Genomic DNA, 19,968 nt, shown 5'->3' on the forward strand with positions numbered 1-19,968 from the left:
TCATGAGGTAAAGTGGCATGCTGGTGCATAGTTTGAATTAGACACACAAAGTGCATTTTGTTTAAATGTGTGGCATATTGAAATGAAACTGACATTTGCAATATAGTGCTTTTACATCGCAGCTACTTTTAGATCTTCCTGTGCTGAATTCAACCGAACAGATTATAAAGGGACTGGTATGATGAGTTTGGGCGTTTGGGGTGATTTTTGATTCCTGTGCTCATGCGTTTTTGTGCCATCTGATGTTGTGTGCTTTGTAATCCAATCAGGGAGGGAGAGAGTGTAATCCTCGTTAATCCCACATCCAGAGACTGACAGAAAAAAAACCTCAGATAGATGGTCATTAAAGAGAGACAGAAACAGCAATGATCTGTGAAGGCTATTTCACAATACAGCTTTAGCTGTTAGGCAGTAAATGTGACTCCCTGCTTCAGAGTTTGTCTGTTTTGAGTGTTTCTTTTGCTGTAATTCTGTCTCTCTCTGATCTGATCCCATCTGACAGCTGCCTGGCTGTATCCTGAACCCTTGTTGTCAGGGATACCTCTCCATAGAGACACCCTTCCAAAGGTAGGGGAGGGCTTTGCAAGAGAGGAGACCCTCACCTTGATGAAAAGGGAGAGGATGAAGAAGGAGAGACCGTAGCAGAGGTGGGGAGGTTACCTGTGGAGGACATACTGGAGTCAAAACCTACAGCAGGAAAGAAGAAGGAAGATCTGAATCTGAATGAAGTGAAAGTTGGCTCTTCAGGTAGGAATGTTCTTGTATGAGAGGAAACAAATGAATGAAAAACACTGTGACGGGATTGCTCAAGAGTTCTCCCCTCAACCTCTTGCATGTGTTGTAAAAACCTGTCTAATCGTTGCAATTTTTAGCATGGGCTATGATCTGGAGAGGTTTGTCGGCTATGTGAATGAAGGTCTGCTATGCTGTGTGTGTCGAGACGTGCTGGAGCGCCCCCTCCAGGCGCCCTGCGAACACGCCTACTGCGGCGCCTGCATCAGCAGCTGGCTGCTACATCACCACTCATGTCCTGAGGACAGACTGCCACTGGATGTGAGCTCTCTCAAACCACTCTACAGGTCCGTCTCCATCTCTGCATCTGTGTGTCTGCATCGTTACAAATGCACCGCACTTATCCGACGCTGAGAGTCTCTGCCTTTGCGTGTTTGATGACAGGTACATGCGTAATGACCTGAACCGTCTGCAGATCCGCTGTGTGAATGCAGGGCAGGGATGTGAGGTGGTCTGCTCCCTTGAGAGCCTGCACACGCATGAGGATGAGTGCGAGTTTGCCTTCGTATCCTGCTCTAACACAGGTATGAAAACAACTCCCCGACCCAGAGATCACACACCGGTTACGCTGTTTTATTTAGTTTTATCATAGTGACTTTAAATCCAATTGTTATCCGTGTGAACGTGTACGATACAAAAGTAACGTGACACCTTTGCGTGGGTGAGTAACAGGTGGCTCAGCTGTTGTCATGGCTACCCTACAAACATGTACACCTATGGGCTTTGGGACTGAACGCAACCAAGAGACCTCACACGAAGTGCACGCAAAGGGTCCATCATTCTTTGATGAGCGATTTATAGGCCTGAATTTATATTCAAGGATGTGTTTTTGTGCTGATCATGCGACTGTGACGTGTCATTGGCAGGTGGAGAATACATATGTTACCACTGTGGTAGGTGTAGTGATAAAGTGTGAACATGCAGTGTGTTTGTTTTGCAGTGTTGAGCAGTACAGTCACTAACTTCTCCTGGTTTTTCTGCTGCTTTCTGATTGCTGTGATCTGTGTGAACGTCACTGATTCTGGGGAAACTTGAGGCATAATAAGAGCAGTGGGGAATAAAGAAACAAATATGTATTTTTTTATTTTTAAGGCTGAAGAAGCCTTCTTTGAAGGTAAAGCAGAAGATTTTAAATTTTAAATGATTTGAGAATCATTTAACCCCGTTTTGAAATAGTCGCCTACAAAGGAAACAAATGTTTTCAGCAGGTGACGATGAGATGTTTCTTAAACACTTTTTGTTCATCTCTGAAAGACTCGCCTTCCTTTGGATGGTCATGTTTTCCCTGAATTTGCCACCGTCCTCTTGCTAATGAACAGAATTGGTTTCAAGATCTTCCGTCAGAGTTGTGGTTGTGCACAACTTTTCCAGTCAATTGTTGCCTGTCCCGACATTTTCTTTCCGAACAAGCACATTCAATTTCATTATGAGTATTCAATAATAATAAAAAATCTCAGTTTCAATGTATTTTCACTCACAAAAAAGAAAGCAGTAGCCAGTCCTTATGTGACACATTTTTTATATTCTAAAATGATTACAGAACGTGAGGGAGCTGAAAGAAAGAAGAATTAATTAGGTGTATTCACATCGAATGTGGGACAATGACTAACTGATCAAGATTTTATCGTTGAATGACACTTTCTGCCTCTTTGTACACCGTTGTGAGGGGAAATCGTGTTTTTAGTTAAAAGCCAAAGACTCAAACTAAACTTAAATGACTGTAGATCTGGTACATACATAGAAAAGTAAACTGGTTGTTTCATGTGAGGTTCGTACGGCTCTTTGCTCTCAGGCTGTCCCGTGCAGGTGGAGAGGCGAGGTTTGGAAGTTCACCTGTCAGAGTGCAACTTCCGCAGCAGAGAGTGCCCCAACGGCTGTGGCCACACTCCCCACTCCATTGAACAATCGCAACATAACTGTGTAGCAGAGCTGCGCACAGAGGTGGAGATGCTGAGGTAAGAAAACTTCTCCTGAACTCACGTTCACGTGTTTTTAACTGGAGGGGTCATTCTTTGACATGTCTCCCACAGGGCAGAGATGCTGTGTAAGGTGGAGGAGGTGAGACGAGAGATGGAGTCTCGGCTGGATTCTCAGAGGAGACACATGGTGCAGAAAGAGTCGCAGCTGAAGAACGAGGTGGAGGAGCTCAAGGTGAACTATCAGTCCCTCTCAACAGCTATTAACTCCAAGAACATCAACTATAGGAGTAGCACTGAAGTACACTTTTAATTCCTTTTGGTAAGAATGTTTACAGCACATTTTTGCATCTAGTGACTCATCGTTATGTCGTAACAAACTTAAATTACCCAGCAGATGGTTTTGAAGAGCTCTCCAGAGTAATATAAATGTAAAATAATACTTTTAAAGCTCACATTTACACTCGCCCTCATCTTTGACTTTTAAGCTTTCTACTTATTACTTTTATCAGCAGATGAGTTTGCTTGTTTTCTTACAAATGTAATTTAAAGTTGTTTTTTTTCTATCTGCATTAAATTTTGCCACAATGTTTGGTTGAAGTGCTTCTTGTAGGAGCTGAATGATTTAACCACAACTTTCCCCTACACAGAAAAGCATTTGATGCGTCGGCTCACTCAAGGTCATGCGCGTTCTCTGTGCAGGGTCAGCTGTCGCGTGTGATCTGCGACATGCGCGCCCTGTTAGGAGCCGAGCGCCTGAGGAGACAGGAGCTGGCAGAGGCAGAGCTGGAGAAGAGAGAACTGTTGGAGCTCCTCAGAGACCTGCAGCCCACCATGAGTCGGCATCCCGCTGAGCAGCCGCCCAGGGACAAGCATCAGGAGGACCAGCGGTTGCCTGGCTGGGACCTGCACATCGAATCAACAAGATGCCAGCAGAGAGAGGCCTCTTTACATGCTTCCAGTCTGTCACTGCACTCAGCTACTCATGCTGCAGGCCCACCTCCATCACCTCAGCTGGGAGAGGGAGTGCGCAAGGGAAGCACTCGGAGTCTGACTCTGGACTGCATCAAGAAGAAGAGCCGGGAGGTGACCGTCATCTGAACATCTGGAGCTTAAGATTAGCCGATCTATAGCAAATTAAATCTTTATTCTTTTTGAGTGTTTTAGCAACAAATTTGGACAAAGCTTAAGAAATTAAATTACGCACTTTGTTTTTGTTTTTTTTGTTCAGTTGTTTTTTGGCCGAAGATTTGATAAATTATCAAAGTAATTTGTGTGCTTTTGAATGAATCTTCTACTATGCTTTAAAAGTGGACCTATTCACTTCCCCGGATGAGAAAACAGGCTAATGTGAAAGAAAGCATTAGTTTCTTTGACTAATGCTCAGCACACTATTAACTATTTCTTCAAACAGATCATTGTAACACCCCTCTGGCTTTTATGTTCATTTGGTTTCCATTAAAATAAGTTTTTTCATGACCCGGGAACAGATTGTTCCTTGTTCTCTCATTGTTGAACCATTGCTGTGTTTTTTTTTGTTGTTGTTACATAGAAATTGTTGAAAGTTTCTTGGAGAATATTTGCAGAACTTGGCATCACAGAAATATTTAGATTTCGCTTTAAGTAAGAGTTTGACTGTTAAACTGCTCCTCCATAGCCATGTACATCATGCACCTCTCTTATTGTCACCTTGAACAATACCTGAATACTCAATAAGTTCTTACCTTGGACTTTAATGCAAATTAATCTCGTGACATTTTCATTTTTGTGTCCCGTTTCTGTAAGATCTTTAGTGTTGCGTCCCTTTGTCTCTTTAATGCATTGACTGGACATTTTCTTAAAAGGATCATTTCACAGAAAAGTGCTTTGAGGGAAGTTTTTCTACTAAAATTTCACTGAAGTGTCCAGTGTCTTCACCAGAAGAGGTGTTTGCTCAGGTACTATAACCTTTATTATCTGAATACGACTCATAACAAAACATAAAACATCAACACGGTCATTGCGAAAACATCATACCACCACGTTTCCATGGAGACGGCATACATAACATCCTTATTGGTCCATTTGTAGCCTTGAGAGGCTGCAGTCATTGCCCAGGTGAAATTACCTGGTGAAGGAGCGCACATGTCTGCCCCTCCCACCTCCGCTGCCTCCCCCACCACTGAATTTGCTCCCCTGAGATCCTCTTCCTCCTCCTCCTCCTCCTCCTCCTCCTCCTCCGCCGCCGCCGCCTCCTCCGCCAGTGCCACCTGCACCTCCTCCCCCACTGAGCCATGACAGCCCGGCGCCCCCTCTGCCCCGCGGAATTCGATCCCGAAGAGCCAGGCGGTAAGCACCTGGATAGGAAGGAGACAGAAACACTATAAATTTAGTTTAGTGGGCGGAAATCTTGGACGCGAATTTAAGGTAACTTCGTGCGTTCACTCTACATACTTGCAGGTGGTTGTCGGGAGGGCAGGGGTCCTCGTGTGAAGTTGCTCTGCCCTCCACGGGGTTCGCTGTAGGTTCCTCTGTGAGTGACAGCTGGAACTTGGCCACTCCAAGATGAACCACGACCTCCCTCTCTTCGAGTGTAGTTACCTGCAGAACCAAAAAGAAACACTTTCTGTCACCCTCTGGTTGCCACCTCAGGGAGCAAAGATTCCAGGAACTCCGCTTGTGTAAATGTGAACATTTCAGAGATTGTGGACGCACCTGACAGCAGAACACCTTTAGGTTGTGGAGGAGTGAAAAAGCGTGTCTGGCTGTGGAAGGTAGCTCTGCCTCTGTTACCAGTGAACAGTCCTCTCGTGGGGGGCTTCGGGATGCTCTTTGGGGGACGTTTGGGGGGTAAAAGTCCAAGAGGGGTGGTAATGTCTTTAAACTCCGCTGCAACAAAGTCATCCACATGCATACTGGGAGGTCGGGAAGTGTTCTGTTTGCGCAGGCGGAAAATGTCATGGGGACGGTTAAGATTCTGTCCAAACCCTCCTCGACCTCCACGACCACGAGGAGCAGGCATGATGTGGGCTCTTTTAGCAGGTTCGATGTAGTCGGATTTACCGCTGCAGAGACGAGCACAAGATGAAATACGCAAACTTCCTTTCAACTCATGATTCAAGAAAATGAATTCGGTAAAAAGTAAAGTGACACCACTAATGTACCTTGTAATGAACGTTTCGTGCTTGTGTTTGCCCAGTCGGAAACCTTTCGGAGCCTTGTTGTGGCCAGGAGAGGACGGCTCAGAGAGGAAGGAGCGCTCCAGCTCAGCCTTCAGGTCCAGTTCTGGACAACACTCCTGAGCCAAACCCACCAGATCCACTTTCACCTGTTACAAAAAATAATATACACAAAATATAACACATGGAAGGCAAATGTTTGGTAGCTTTCCAAAGGCCTGACTTTGGGTTGTCTCTGTTGCAATATTGAAATTATGCATTAATTATGAATTTCACGTGTGAGAATGACAATCAGTGGTAGAGGAGAACTAGTGGAAACAAGACATCTTCCCTTCTGGTAATCTGATAAATGCTGCATTAAGTGAGAAAAGTTACTGAGTGAAGGTGCAAGAGAAGGTTAATATGTGTGATAATACCGTTTGGCATGACTGTGCAGCCTTGGCTTTTCAGACACACGCTTACCGTATCAAGGTCTGTTTCTATGTCATCTGTTTGGAAGGGAGAGAACCACAGAGCCTTCAGCTGCTCATCCAGCGCTTCTGACAGAATAAACGCCGTCCTACGGATAAAAAGACGTTTATTTTAGTTCCCGTGCATTAAGATTAGCTCTAACATATTGCCACTGTCAGCTGACTCGTCTGGTGACGGCTATGGTGACAGCTTGAAAAAAGTCGATCACTAAAAGAATACAAAGAAAAGTCATTTCACACACATGATCAGGTGCGGTCCGTGTCATCGGAACTCATTTTTCAGTGACATGCTGACGAACCTGTGATTAAACTGAGCCGCCAGAGCCTCGGGTGCCGGCAGAGTGGGCTCAGTTTCAGCTGCAGGAGGTGCGTCTGTGGCGGCTTCCAACGTCTGCCTCAGGATAATCACATTTTCCAACATAGGTTCCATTGAATCGTCCTCTTTACACAGTTTCTACACACACACACACACACACACACACACACACACACACACACACACACACACACGCGCACAAAGAAAGTTGAACACTAGGGCAGCATGAAAAAAAAAACAAAAAAACCTTTACAGGGGTGCATCACCAGTACCGTTATCAGCTTCTCTAAAGCAGGTATCGGATGTGACTCGGACTCCTCCCACTGTAGCATAGTTTTCATCTCGGAGCCGGACAGCAGTCGAGGGGGAACAAAGGCAGGTTCCTCGCTGGAACCCTGAGCCTCCTCAACACACTGGATGCCAAGAAAGACAAAGTCAGAATTGAGATGCATAACTATCTCTGACGAGCAGTAAGCAACTTGAGAAAATAAGTAAAGATCACAAAGACACTTAAGAATAGAACAGTTTATGAAAGTTGGTGCTTTTATAAGGCGAACTGCTCTGCCACATGATGACAGATGCATGACAGAGTTTTTATTGCTCCTGCAAGCGACAGATTATTTAAAAAAATATATATATATTATACCACTGATGTAAACATATAGCAGCAAGTAGAAAATCTGTACTGCTTAAAAAGATTCAGTGATCTGTGGCTGCTGGGCCGCCCAACCAGTCGGGGGGGCCGACCCGGGTTCAAGTCCAGGCTTGGTCCCTTTGCTGCATGTGAGCTCTCTGTCCAACTTTTCCTTCAAATAAAGGCCACTAGTGCCAAAAAGGTTCCTTTAAAAAAAGAAGATTCAGTGCTCCTTACACTTATTTTACTCAATTAAAAGCTCCGACCAGCTCCTCTTTCTGCCTCCCAGGAAATTTATATACTTCTATGTTTGGGTCTCTTTCGGTTTCATTCTTTATGTCTCGTCCTTCTTAAAATGTTCTTTGTTTTGTTAGCATCTCTCCAAAGGCCCCAACTTTATTCTGCTCTTTTCTCAGGTATGCCATTTATTCATTATATCTTTGAATATGTTCAAGATTGGTTTGTTGTCTGCTTGTTTGGGAATTTGTGTTAAAACACCCTTGAAAATGAGATGGCAATAGGTTTATGTATATCTCATTAAGTTGAATCGACAGTACTTACCATAGTTTCTGTGTTGACAATCTGCCTGAGGAAGTCAAGCAGAGCTGAAAGCAGATCTGCTGAGTCCTTGTTGAAGGAAGCCACCAACCTTTTAAGCAGCGAGGACAGTTCTGCACAATGTTTCCTCAGAGCACTGAAACAAAGGGGGAAAAAAAAAAAATCAGCCGAGGCCTTGTTAAACTGAGAAGAGGGCACCAGCTGCAGAAGTATAAAGGGACACATGAGGGAACATTTGCATTTACACTTTGAGGTGGTAGAGTCCATAGTTATGCTCTGTGAGGAATGTCAAAGTCCTGATGCAGGTGAGGAGGAGTGGGACGCTGCTCTCTTTATTCCCTAAAACCTCCAACAGGGAATTACATACTGATGACATAATGTCTCGCCCTGGAAGCGCGTTGGCCAGCTGTTCAGTCTCAGACACGCAGCTTTCACCAGGTGGAGACACCCAAAGAGCTATATCCTGAAGAAGACAAGACATGAGTATCTTTAGTGTTTTCTTTATTTTCCATTAAAGTTTTTTTTATGTGCACTGCAGATCTTACCTGGTCACACAGTGACTGTAATATTGTTCCCACTAGAACACTACATTGCTGCTGTTGTAAGGAATGATCCAATGGAGGAACCAACAGAGACAAAAGCAAGGGGAACACATCTGCCAGCTGTTCGTCTCCGGAAACTGAGCCAGACAGCAAGTGCAGCGTTGCGCTCTTACAAGCCCTCTGCGACGCCAGAGCATCCATCAAAGAAAGCAGATGCAAGACTTGGCTCCAGCACACACTTTTACCCTCTGCCCTGCAGTTATCACAATTAGAAATAGATTTAAAATACAATTTGCAGCGTGAACAAAAAAGTGCACTGATGTCTGTGTGCTTCACTCACGGCTGCAGCTCCTCCAGCAGCAGCTCCAGCAGGGTCTTCATGACGAGTAGTGCAGTGGGTGAAGACAAGTCAGCCAGCTGAACGCACACTCTCCTCAGCATGGCCAGGAGAGGAGGACAGCTGGTGGCGCACACGCACCTCAAGACCTCGGAGAGCACTTTCCACTGTGCCCGTATGTGCATGCTCCACAGCTTCCTTGTGTTTAACGCAATAGCAACGTCTTGTACTGATATCACCTATGGAGCCAAAGATCTAATATTAGGACGCAAGTCAAGACGAGAGTCACGGGTGGTCGAAAGGAAGCACAATATTGTGTGACCAAGAGGACAGAAAGAGTTACCTGAGTGCTCTGCATTGGCAGGGGAAGAGGCAGGAGCTCAGACAGGAGCGTCAGGCCACAAAACAGGCCCTCAGGAGCTTTCAGCAGAGAGCCCAAAACCTCCTTCAGCATCAGAGACCATGTGTTACTGGACAGAGTCTCCTCTGTGTGAGTGACCTGCGGCAGACACAAACACCAAATGATTGACAAAAAAAACACATCCGAGTCATGTGCCTTGTTCTTGAATACGCACACACTCCCGTTCGTGTACCTGGGCGCTGACGCACTGTGTGAAGGTGAGCAGCACATCAACGATGAGTGCCTGCACTTTGGTCTCCTCGCCGTCTAGACGCCCAGATGCAGGGATGGAGCAAACAATCATGTGGAGTGTCACCAACACGCTGGCAACACGAGTGTCCCTGAACTGGAAAGCCCCCCCTCCGAGCAGCTCTGTCAACATGGTGCGCAGCAACCTGAGCGTGCTGATGCATATGCTGAGGATCATGCAGCGCTGCGGCGTCGGGCCCATGTGTCCGTGCACACGCCACGGCTGCAGTAACACACTGCACAGCTTCTGCAGGACACGTACACACATATCCAGACCCTCCCCAGAGAAGAGCTGGACACCTGCAAGACTCCACTTCAGGTCCCTCTGCTGACCTGCAGAAAGGAGGAGTCACTTTGGTATAAAGAGCATCTTTTTTGTCACCGTTACAGTCAACTTTAAAGACACGGTAACAAGTTTAGAATCACTTTCTTACCCTCTACAGCAGGAGGTGGACAGGCGATGTTACAGAGAGCCCTCAGAGAGGTAACCAGGCCGGTTCCCTCAGCATTCAACACATTTTCCACATTCTGACACGAAAACAACAGTTAGGTCGTTAGGATTCACACAAATCTTTCCAGATTCACCACATTTTTCTTCAGACCAAAACACATTTAAAAAAACAAAAACTTTTTGAAGTGTTTTGTTCATTTATTCAAAATAAAATACTTTAAAATCTAATTCACATAAGTATTCAGAGAGATGTGGTGCGTCCCTTCCACTGATGGTCCTTGAAATGACTCTACACCTCGAGTGGAGTCCACCTTTGCCTATTTGAATCCATTGTAAATGAAGAATCTTCCTCACACACCAGAGTAAGTCATGGAGTTCCTCAGGGTTCTGTGCTTGGACTGATTCTTTTCACCACATGCTTCCATTAGGTAACATTATTAGACAGCATGGCATAAATTTCCATTGCTATGCTGATGATACTCAGCTGTACTTATCTATAAAACCAGATGAACCCAATAGGTTGGGCAGACTACAAGCATGTCTTAAAGACATAAAGACCTGGATGACTCAGAACTGTCTGCTTCTAAATTCAGACAAAACTGAAGTCGTTATCTTTGGACCTGAGCGCTTCAGGGAGAAATTGTCTAGCTATATAGTTACTCTAGATGGTGTTTCCTTGGCCTTTTTATAGAGCTTATAGTTAGGGATGGCTCAGGTGATCCTGAAACATCCCTTAGTTAAGCTGCTATAGGCCTAGACTGCTGGGGAGCCTCATCTGTCACACCTTTCCTCACTTTACTCTCTTTATGTATATGTGACATTATTGTGGTCATTAACTTGTGTTTCCCTGTTCCAACAGATATCCTTTGAATGGTGTTACAGTGCCCCCCCCACCCCCCTCAGAGTTAAACAAGGAGAAGCTGGTCGAGGCGGATGGCCACCCTTCCTGAGTCTGGTTCTGCCAGAGGTTTCTTCCTGTTAAAAGGGAGTCGTTTCAGGGCGGGAGATTGGACCGAAAACAAAGTTTCAGTGCAATCTGTTGGTTTCCTTAGCTAGGAAATTGTTTTTGAATTGGCTCTATATGAACGAATTGGATTATTTTATGAATAATTATGATTACAATGAATTGAATTCCAATTGGCTTGAATTGGACTTTATTATCTAAGTGCCTTGAGCTGACATTTGTTGTATTTGGCGCTATAGAAATAAAAATGAATTGAACTGAATTGAATTGTACATAATTAATAAAGAAGAAACCTCTATATAAAAACGCACAAATGGCGGTGTGATGCGGTCGAAAAGAATCACCTTCGAACCCGAGAAACAGGACTGTGTTAAGCCACAGATCTAGGGTCGGACATAAGAACATTTCGGCAGCGTTTTAGCGGCCTAAGAGCAAAGTGGGCTAAATCGTTCTCAAATGGAAGAAGTTTGGAATCACCACGAGTCTTCGGGGAACTGGCTGACAAACTGAGTGATCAGGTCCTTGGTCAGACAGGTACTCAAAAAGCCATCAGTACAGCTACCAGCCAATCAGGTCTTTGTGACAGAGAAGCCAGCCAGAAGCCATTTCTCAATAAGACAGATGACAGCCCGTTGGGGGTTTGCAAAGGTCACATAAATCAGACCATGACAGAAGGGAAAAGTCATCTGAAGAAACAAAAGACTAAAATATCTGGCCATGACTCTCATAGCATGAACAGAGGAAACCAGGTATTGAGCGTCCCCTTATTTATAAAATTTGCGCAGTCAAACATGGTGCTGCAGGGATGTTTTACTGTGAATCCTGAGATCCTTTTACAGAGGGGTCGGGATCTAAGGCTGGAAACAAGGTTCGGTGTTTTTATACACCAAGCTGACACCGGAGATTATTTAGATGAAAAAAGTTCATACAAATCAAACAAAAAAATGTAAGTTCTTTAGCAGCAGGTGGGACTGATAAATCTGTACCTGCTTGATGTAGTTGATGAGTGTAGGAATGCTGCCAATCTCAAAGCGAAGTTTCTCCAGAGGCTCCAACCATTTACTGAGCTCTGAATGAGACAAAGGCAATCAAATATTCAAAACCTTCCTATGTAAAACCACGTGAATATGACACTGGGAATACTCACCCTGCAATTTGGTGTTGGTGTCATCTGCCTTGGCTATAGTGAGCAGTGGAGAAGCAAACTGTTCCATCATCCGCAGTTCATTCGATGTCTGTGCTACCGTTAAGACCAGCATGCAGGCATAGTTGTACGTCACTGCTTTGCGAGCCTTGGCCTCACTGAAGAAAAAGAGGGAAATAAAGACAAACAAAAACTAAAATTGTGTTGAAATGGAAGCGAAGAAAAAGAAAATGAGCATAAAAAAAGAAAGCCATACCCTTGTCCGTCCTTGCTGTGGTGCTGGAGCAGAGTAACCAGACAGGACAGGTTGTTCTCCAGGCTGAAAACGTGGGCCACAGCACAACGACCCGTCTGCGTGAAGGTCATGAGGTACAGTGCATGGAGCATGCCAAGAACTTCTGGATTGTCACCCTCTTCGAGCCCTGCACCACCCTCTCCCCCGGTGGCCACGTGGCTCATGAGTTCGGACACACCCTGCAGAGCGTGCAGCGCCTGCATAAGCCACATACAAAAGCCCTCCTCCCCGAGCCCCAGCCCTGTGAGACACCCCTCTCCCCCCGTTAAGGGGCTCTCCTCGCCCTCAGATTCTGCCACTGATGCTAGGAGACGCAGCAGCAGGTTGATGGGTGTAGGCTGGGCGAGAAGAAACAGCAGACCTGGCTGGGTGAGTGACAGGAAGCGTAGCAGCTCTTTAACGGCTTGGGTGACACCAAGATGGCCCGCTGATGCGGCTGCCGACAGCACCACTGTTGTGCTTTCCAGAAAATGGCAAGCATGCATGTACCTGGAGAGGGTACAATAAAACATTTAAAAAAAAAAAAAAGAATTCAATCCATGACTCAAAATTAAAATCTCAACTTCTACACTGTGAGGTTTGAGGTAATTCTTGTCTGACTGTGTACCTAAATAATGTTGGATATGGGTTGTCCCTCTCCTGGGGTCCTGTTATTCTGGTACTCGTGGGGAAGGCCTTCCCTGGGGGCTGCACCATGCAGTAAGGGGCAGTCTCCAGCAGGTGATGAAGCTCTTCCAAAACTCCAGCCAGTCTATCAAGCTCAGCCTCACTCACAGGAGAGGAGCTCAGTGATGGTTCCTCTTCCATAGGGATCTCAGCATCCTCCATCTCCTCCTGAGGACAAAAGTAAGAGATGATTAAAGTGTGAAAAAAACCCCCAAAAAAAACTAACTCCCTGAAGTGAGTGAGAGAGAGAGCTTGTTTTGTTACCTGCTGTGGTTCACTACAGGCTGCTGCTGCATGTTGCAGGTCGAGGAGTACCTCATACATGTGGCTTTTCTGTAATATAGCGTTGCCAGCTGTTATGACCCGGACCGTTTCTTCATGCAGGAACAGCTGGACTAGACGCTGTAAAGCAAATCAAGCGTGGCGTCAGATGTCAATGACATAAAAAATATCAAATTCTTTAACAGATCAGTGTGTCTGTAAATATAAAAGGTAAGTGCTCAGTCCTGATCTTGATAACATTTTTAGTTTAATAACTCTTAAAAGTGGTGCTCATTTGATAGGTAATACATTATAGACGATGTACCATTTGTACTTTTAAGCATGTTCAGTTAATTTTTATTCTCTCAGTGGACTATTTGTCTACTTTGTGTCACTTACCTGATAGCCACTCTTCTCTGAATCTCCTGCATGCAGGAACGCCTTCACCCCAGCAGGAGCATTGATGAGAGCATCCAGAGCTCTCAGGATGCTCAGCTTCAGTGTGGAGGACACATGTTCAGCGTGAATGAGCTCCAGCAGCACTCTCAGAGCTCCTTCACGCAGCAGCACTGCGAGACCCTGTGGGCTCTCTGCCAGGTGTGACGCCAGCTTCGCGCCGGCTTTTAACTGTCTGAGGTTAAGGGCAATGGGTTGCGTGAGAGCAACTTCCATATTCAGAGCCTGGAGAGTCCACTTGACTAAAACTCTTACAGTGTTCTCCATCTCTCCTTCTCCTTGTTTAACTAAATAAGCCAAACCTTTAGCCAGTAGTCCAGGTGCCTCTTCCAGAGCGGTGACCCAGCGTGCATCTCTGTCTTCACCAATACCAGCTAGAAGCTCTTTTAGGTGAGCGACAGCCTCAGCATCCTCTCCACCTGCAGTTCCTTCTGTTTCTACAGCATCCTTGGGCTCCTCTATGCAGGTCTTCTCAAACTGGGTATCAAAGCGGGTTTTGTACGGAGGGATGAAATAGACCAGGGGTCTGAGTTCTCGTTCGTATGGATCATACTGAACAGGTGGGACAGATGCGAGATCCTCGGGAGTGTAGTCCATGTCAAAGGTGGGCAGCTTGAAGCTACCGTTATCCAGGTCGTCCTCATCGCTGGAAATCTGCTCATACCCGTCATCACCTTGCAGGGACAAACAAATTTAAAGAAATGATCAAATTGTTCCGTTTGATAAATACGTGTGTGAAAAATGAGCGAGAATTAGGAGGCCAGCAACAACTGTGTAGTCCCTTTTTCATACAGGTGCATCCACTCACAAACCTACTCTCCCATGGCAGCATTTCTTCAAGCATGCAGGGTTAGTTTATCATGCATGATGTGACTACAGCACGCACTCAGACATGGCTGTGAGGACGCGTCAGGTGGAGCTCCACGCGACAGCATATGAAGGTTAATTAAAAGTCTTCAGAATAGCGCCCAGTGCAGCATCCAGTGATTGCAGATGGGCGGAGCATGCCAGAGCAAACACTCGAGCTGTTGCTCAGTCCCAAATGGACCCTGCTCCTGTGGCTCCCCCCTGCCCACATGACGTCTGACAACTGAGATTCTAAGACGGAGGGATTCAGGGTTGAGGGTCCATTTGGGACTGTAGGCTGTCCTACACTCACATAAGAACACCCCTACCTTCCTCCATCTCCTCTTCCTCGTCCTCACCCTCATCTTCCTCCTCCTCCTCTTCTTCCTCTTGTACGCTCCCCTCAGTCCTTGTGTCTTCCTCCTCCTGCTCCTCTTCTTCCTCCTCTTCACCCTCTTCCTCGTGTTCAGCGTCTGAGTACGTCTCGTCAGCAGGCAGCGATCTTTCAGGCGACACGGCTTCCAGGTAGTCGTCACGGCCCTCGCTTGGCTCTTCTTTGATTAAGCCCACTGAAAAGCGATGAGTTCATCCAAAACATATGGCAACATATAAATAACTAACATTATAAATGGCAGGTACTCTTATGCAAAGCAGTTTAGAGAGTCATACAATTTTACATGATTTGACCTGTTTGGATATCATAATGCTTTTACTTTACGGTGAAATGTGCTAAAGCGGCAAGGAGGGCAGCCCGCTGCCTTTCATAATACATACACAGTATCTTGTCCTACGGTAATGGAAATGTCATCATTCTTATTTCCATTCAATTCGGCACTAATAAAAACAGTTAGACACAAAACCCCACCTCCAACTTCATCATAACCTTAGTTAAAAGCTGGATTGCTCTATAGATATGGGGTTCCCTTCTGTGTTGAATGTTACTGATGCTCTAGTTGGCACAATCTGTTTTAGTATCTCTTAAGAGCAACAACAGAGCTATTCGTGCTTTGTTTGAACGAGACAGTCTCTCCTCCTTACTTTTCTCGTTAGCTGCAACCACGCAGACTGTTCATATCAAAGACTTTCAAGGTTTCTTTAAAGAGAAATGCAGATTTTATCCTACAAATGAATAAGATTTGCTTATCATTAAATGTTATTCAGCAGCAGTCAGGATTAAAGAGGTCAGGCGAAATCATTTATTTAAAAGGCAGAGTTAATATATGGATAGGTCACTAAGGTATATTTAGGGAAATCACATAATTTAATCTATAGCTTGTAATGTAATATAAATAACAGCAAGTGCAAAAAGTCCACAGCAAAGAGCAGCGACTGGAAAAGAACTTTCAGAACTGTTCTTTAAGACACAGGATTAGAGGACAAGACCTTGTTTTTGTTGTTGCTGAGCAGTGACTTATCTGCAGCAGCACTGAACAGACGTACAGCTCTGACCTGTCATCGGGACCTGCTCCTCCTCATCGTCATCTGGGGGTGGAGGTCCAGGTGGAGTACGGGGCCCTCTGGGTGCTGGCCTGGGCGGGCTGCCATTGTACTGGTCATCTTTTTCCCATTCTTTGAAAAAAATAAATAAAATTAATTATGACAGCAGTATATTTAGGATACAGCAAGCAAACCTAAGAGAGAAAGAAAAAGCCCATGAATCATTAATTGATTGGTTTGCTCTCACAAAGTGGGTGTGAAGGTGAAAGTGCCCGTTAGTTTCACCTGGTTTGATGATCCTCTTGAGTCCACTTGGTTGTTGGGGGGGTGGGGGTGGAGGAGGAGGAGGTGAACCTTGGTCATGTCCATGAGGGCGCTCTGCAGTGCCATACACTGCCAGAGTCAAACTGGTGTACCAGCCGCGCAGCACCAGGCCATCGGTGTTCACCTGCGTGCACAATCCCATTAATTAATCATTCACAAATCAGAGAAGGAAATAACATAAATCTTCTTGTTTGTTAAGAAACTGTTACCTTTCCACTGGGTCTGAACACAATGGACTTGTTCTCATCATATTCCAAACTGAGGGTAAAAAACAAGACAGGTCAGATCAAAACCACCATGCAAATTTAAAACCAGTTTAGAAATATTCCTGCGTACGACTGAAGGAAGCAGCATGAGCTGCTGTTACTCTGGATAAACCTCTTTCCAATTAACACATAATTGCTTGAGTGATTAAGGGGGGGGGGAGCTTTTGTCATGGCCTGAGAAGACAGCCTTCTGTTAAACTGGTCACAACTTATTGATATACAAAAGCAGCTCCACGTAGACACGGCAGAGAGAAAAACTAAAGGAAAAACCTCACTGTGGTTTCCAAGAATTCAGCACACTTGATCATTTTTCAGATCCCATGTCACAAAAATGCCAAATTCCATTTAAAAAACGCATCTTGTTTTGTAAACAAATGAAGTGAAAAGTACTGTTGGAGTCACTTGGATCACTGACATTACAACAGCAACTGACCAAACTGCTCTTAGTCTCAGAAATATTTATCCAAAAACAAAGTCACATTTATTTATAACATTTTAAGAATATTTTAACAGCAAATCATTAAACAAGTTAAACAGGTGACCTTCCCAGCCCAGATAATAACTTGGGTGTGTCGCATTCATACTTTGATAAGCCGTACACAAAGGGCAACTACGAAAATAAGTTTACGCTCTGGTGCTACTGTGCACACCTCTGTTATTATGATGGGAAAAAACATTCCATTTCTCCTCTAGTGTACAAGACCTCTAAGTTTTGTTTTTGGTGTCACTTTCAGCTACAGTGTGGGTGGGGTTGGGTTTCTGGAGAGACCAGTTAGCCAGCACAGGAACAAAGAGAACCGAGTAAGGGTGGTTGCAAAACAAGCCAATCAAAACAGGACTCGGAGGCTGTTGTGACCGGTTCTACAGGTGGGACAGACATCTGCATCTTAAGCACTTTTGAGAACTGAACAGGGAACACGGAGAAAAAGAAGAGATATCTTCAGAGCAGGGAGAGCAAAAAATAATTCTGACCTGCCCAGTCTGTGGAAGGTGGGGTTGTTGGGTTTGGTGGCATTATTGAAGAACAGCTCCAACTGGAAGGCATGAGGAGACGTCTCCCTGGAAACGCAGAAATGACACAGTCAGGACTTGTCCAGAGGGACTCACTGGTACAAGATACAGGTCAAAATTTGCAATATGGCCTATCTGTGTGGCCACTTTATTTGGCACATATGTACAACCCAATTCTATTTGACATAGTGACCTAAATTCTACCCTTAAAATTGTGAAGAATATTGTGTAAATCAAACTATATACCAATGAGGACTGTGATGGAGGTACAGAATTTAACGAACTTTGAGCCTAAACAAACATTTTTCACAATCACTTTGTCAAGTTTATCAGAAAATGTCTTAAAAAAAAGTAACAGAGTTCTTTACCCCATCGCCTAACTCTACAAATGGATTTTTTTGTATTCTTGAGCACTTAGTCTTATTCAGCTTTTTTACATCCCCCTCAACAAGCACAGATGAACTCAGCACACACTCAACAACACCGCACAGGTGTAGCATTGACTTAAATTTGTTCACACTCACTACATCCTGCATAAGCATGCCCTTCACATACATATCAGGTATCAGTGGTGAGCAAACATCTCCACAGGCAACATCCATCAGCTGACAACAGCGCTGAGGAAGATAAACAGTCCCTTTATTTTAAGACTTTTCAGCAAACCATTTTCAGTACAGTAACCATGGCATTGAGAATCAAGTCAGTTGTCAGCCATTGACAAATTAATTAGTGGAAATCTAACAAAGAAACTATATCTATACTGTGTCAACACTGCTAACTTCTCAGTATCGGACTGGTGCATCCCCACACTTAGATATACTTACTACCTCTACTAAGGAGGTTATGTTGGTGGTTTGGTTTGTTTGTCTGTTTGCTGGAAGGATAACTCAATTAGTCATGGACAGATCCGATATCCACAAGAGGTATGCAACCTTGGGCTGCTCTTCTTTGTTAAGTTGATCTAAATTTAGCCTAATGTACATTCAGAGTATTTACAAGTTGTCAAAAGTGCCTGGCTGATGAAAAAAATACAAATTAATATTTCTGAATGAAGGAGAATTTTGCTAGATGAACATCCGTCTGAACTAGATTCAACAATAACTGACCAATTTAGCTTTTAATTAAATAAGTTAGCAACAGAGTGTGTGCGTGTTGTGAAGGGTTGGTGAGTGCACAGTAGCTCTTACCCAAATGCTCTGTTGTCAGGTAGGTTGCTGTGTGCTTTGATCCCTGGAGGAATGATCCTCACCTCTGTGATCAGGACCCCGCAAGGAAACCGCACCACATCCACGTTGGTCAACTTAAGCGCATATGATTACAATTTATTACAGTTTCAGCAACTACAGGTAACACCACAGACCTTCACAGTCACTTTGTCTGCCTTCCGCGATAAAATCAGGGCCAACTTCAATCTTTAACAGTTAGCTTTAGCCACCAGGCTAACTAGCAAACAAACTATTCGTGGATGTATAAGAATGCATGATAACACCCGATTATTCACAACAAATTGCATTGAATGAATGCAGCTGAGACAGTTACTTCAGAAATAATAAAGTTGGGTCATAAATTGAAGGCAGTGAATTGCAGCGTTATTACTGACATGGCCAACTGCTAATATTAGCCAAGTTAAGATCGTTAGCTTCAAAGTTGTATAGCATTCTCCAAACCCCCTGAATGTGACCAATATAAGTTTTGGAGGCGTGCAATTCTAAAGAAATAATACATGAGTGTGTTGAGGTATGCTAAATATTACCTCTGCACTCTGATGTTTAAATGTCTCTAGAAAAAGAAGCTCCGTTGAAGTGTCCACCGCCATAGCTTCCTCGCTTATGGTCGTGCAGAAGATAAACTTCCGGGACGGTGAATACTTCCGGGGCAAGCTCACTGCTCCGCATCATAAATAAAACAAATAAATAAAACAAAACAACATAGATCAAATAAAATAATACATATTTTTATGAACGGTTTTATAATATTCATTCAAGGTTCTGCAAAGACTTATGTATATATTTTTAAGATTCACACATAAGAAAAGGGTAAAAAAAAGGGAGTTGATAAATTATTTTTTGGGCTTACGTCAACATCCAATGACAGCTTTAATTGTTTAATTGTTTAAGGAAAATAAAACAAAAAAATGAGCAACTTAATAGATATAAAACAAAGAAAGTACAATTACACTCCAAGCTCCACAGGCTCCGACCTCTATGCATTTAGTTATTATTGCACTTTTGTAAATGCCAAAAATTTGTTTCAGCACCAATTTTTTGTGGGTTACAATGTGTTCCTTTGTGTGTCCATTTTTTGTCTTCTTTTGTTGTAATTTCCATCCATTTTGGAATAAATAAATGTGATATTTATCCTAAAATCTTCCCGGACAGTTTATTCTATGAAACATAAAATGGGGGCATCTCTAATAGAAAAATAATCATTACGAAGAAATACCATCTATCTGATTGATTGGATTTGGGCCATTAG

The 19,968-nt window shown here is 44.2% G+C and overlaps 2 protein-coding genes across 4 annotated transcripts; one reads left to right on the forward strand and one right to left on the reverse strand.

Moving 5' to 3' along the window:
* The first annotated feature begins 360 nt into the window (after positions 1-360).
* Positions 361-4,187, forward strand: rnf41l (ring finger protein 41, like). Its single transcript, XM_075465458.1, has 6 exons — positions 361-747; positions 873-1,079; positions 1,177-1,316; positions 2,585-2,747; positions 2,823-2,943; positions 3,411-4,187. The coding sequence occupies exons 2-6, from the start codon at positions 874-876 to the stop codon at positions 3,807-3,809; spliced, it is 1,029 nt and encodes a 342-aa protein (XP_075321573.1). The 5' UTR covers positions 361-747; position 873; the 3' UTR covers positions 3,810-4,187.
* A 447-nt stretch (positions 4,188-4,634) lies between these two features.
* virma (vir like m6A methyltransferase associated) lies at positions 4,635-19,333 on the reverse strand. 3 transcript variants are annotated; one of them, XM_075465457.1, is made up of 27 exons: positions 19,247-19,333; positions 18,681-18,793; positions 17,455-17,541; positions 16,426-16,474; positions 16,178-16,340; positions 15,905-16,024; positions 14,815-15,024; positions 13,553-14,283; positions 13,157-13,294; positions 12,834-13,060; positions 12,188-12,715; positions 11,935-12,089; positions 11,774-11,856; positions 9,807-9,900; positions 9,317-9,705; positions 9,067-9,222; positions 8,727-8,962; positions 8,390-8,639; positions 8,090-8,307; positions 7,848-7,980; positions 6,925-7,065; positions 6,636-6,790; positions 6,329-6,425; positions 5,852-6,015; positions 5,403-5,752; positions 5,142-5,288; positions 4,635-5,068 (listed from the first exon to the last, which is right to left on the reverse strand). In XM_075465457.1, exons 1-27 carry the CDS (start codon positions 19,307-19,309, stop codon positions 4,812-4,814), a joined length of 5,454 nt encoding a protein of 1,817 aa, XP_075321572.1. In that variant the 5' UTR covers positions 19,310-19,333; the 3' UTR covers positions 4,635-4,811. The 3 variants fall into 3 exon arrangements, with proteins under 3 accessions (XP_075321572.1, XP_075321571.1, XP_075321570.1); XM_075465456.1 differs by having other exon boundaries at positions 14,785-15,024; XM_075465455.1 differs by having other exon boundaries at positions 4,635-5,044; positions 12,834-13,294; positions 14,785-15,024.
* Positions 19,334-19,968: the final 635 nt, after the last annotated feature.

The sequence above is a fragment of the Odontesthes bonariensis genome, chromosome 5 (genome assembly GCF_027942865.1).
Source record: "Odontesthes bonariensis isolate fOdoBon6 chromosome 5, fOdoBon6.hap1, whole genome shotgun sequence".
NCBI lineage: Eukaryota > Metazoa > Chordata > Actinopteri > Atheriniformes > Atherinopsidae > Odontesthes > Odontesthes bonariensis.

Coding starts and splice junctions, on each gene's coding strand:
- rnf41l (XM_075465458.1), top strand. CDS start 874: ATGGGCTATGATCTGGAGAGGTTTGTCGGCTATGTGAATGAAGGTCTG. Junction 2,748..2,822: donor ACAGAGGTGGAGATGCTGAG/GTAAGAAAACTT, acceptor TGTCTCCCACAG/GGCAGAGATGCTGTGTAAGG. Junction 2,944..3,410: donor ACGAGGTGGAGGAGCTCAAG/GTGAACTATCAG, acceptor TTCTCTGTGCAG/GGTCAGCTGTCGCGTGTGAT.
- virma (XM_075465455.1), bottom strand. CDS start 19,309: ATGGCGGTGGACACTTCAACGGAGCTTCTTTTTCTAGAGACATTTAAA. Junction 18,794..19,246: donor TTAAACATCAGAGTGCAGAG/GTAATATTTAGC, acceptor TATGCGCTTAAG/TTGACCAACGTGGATGTGGT. Junction 5,289..5,402: donor TAAAGGTGTTCTGCTGTCAG/GTGCGTCCACAA, acceptor TTGGTTCTGCAG/GTAACTACACTCGAAGAGAG.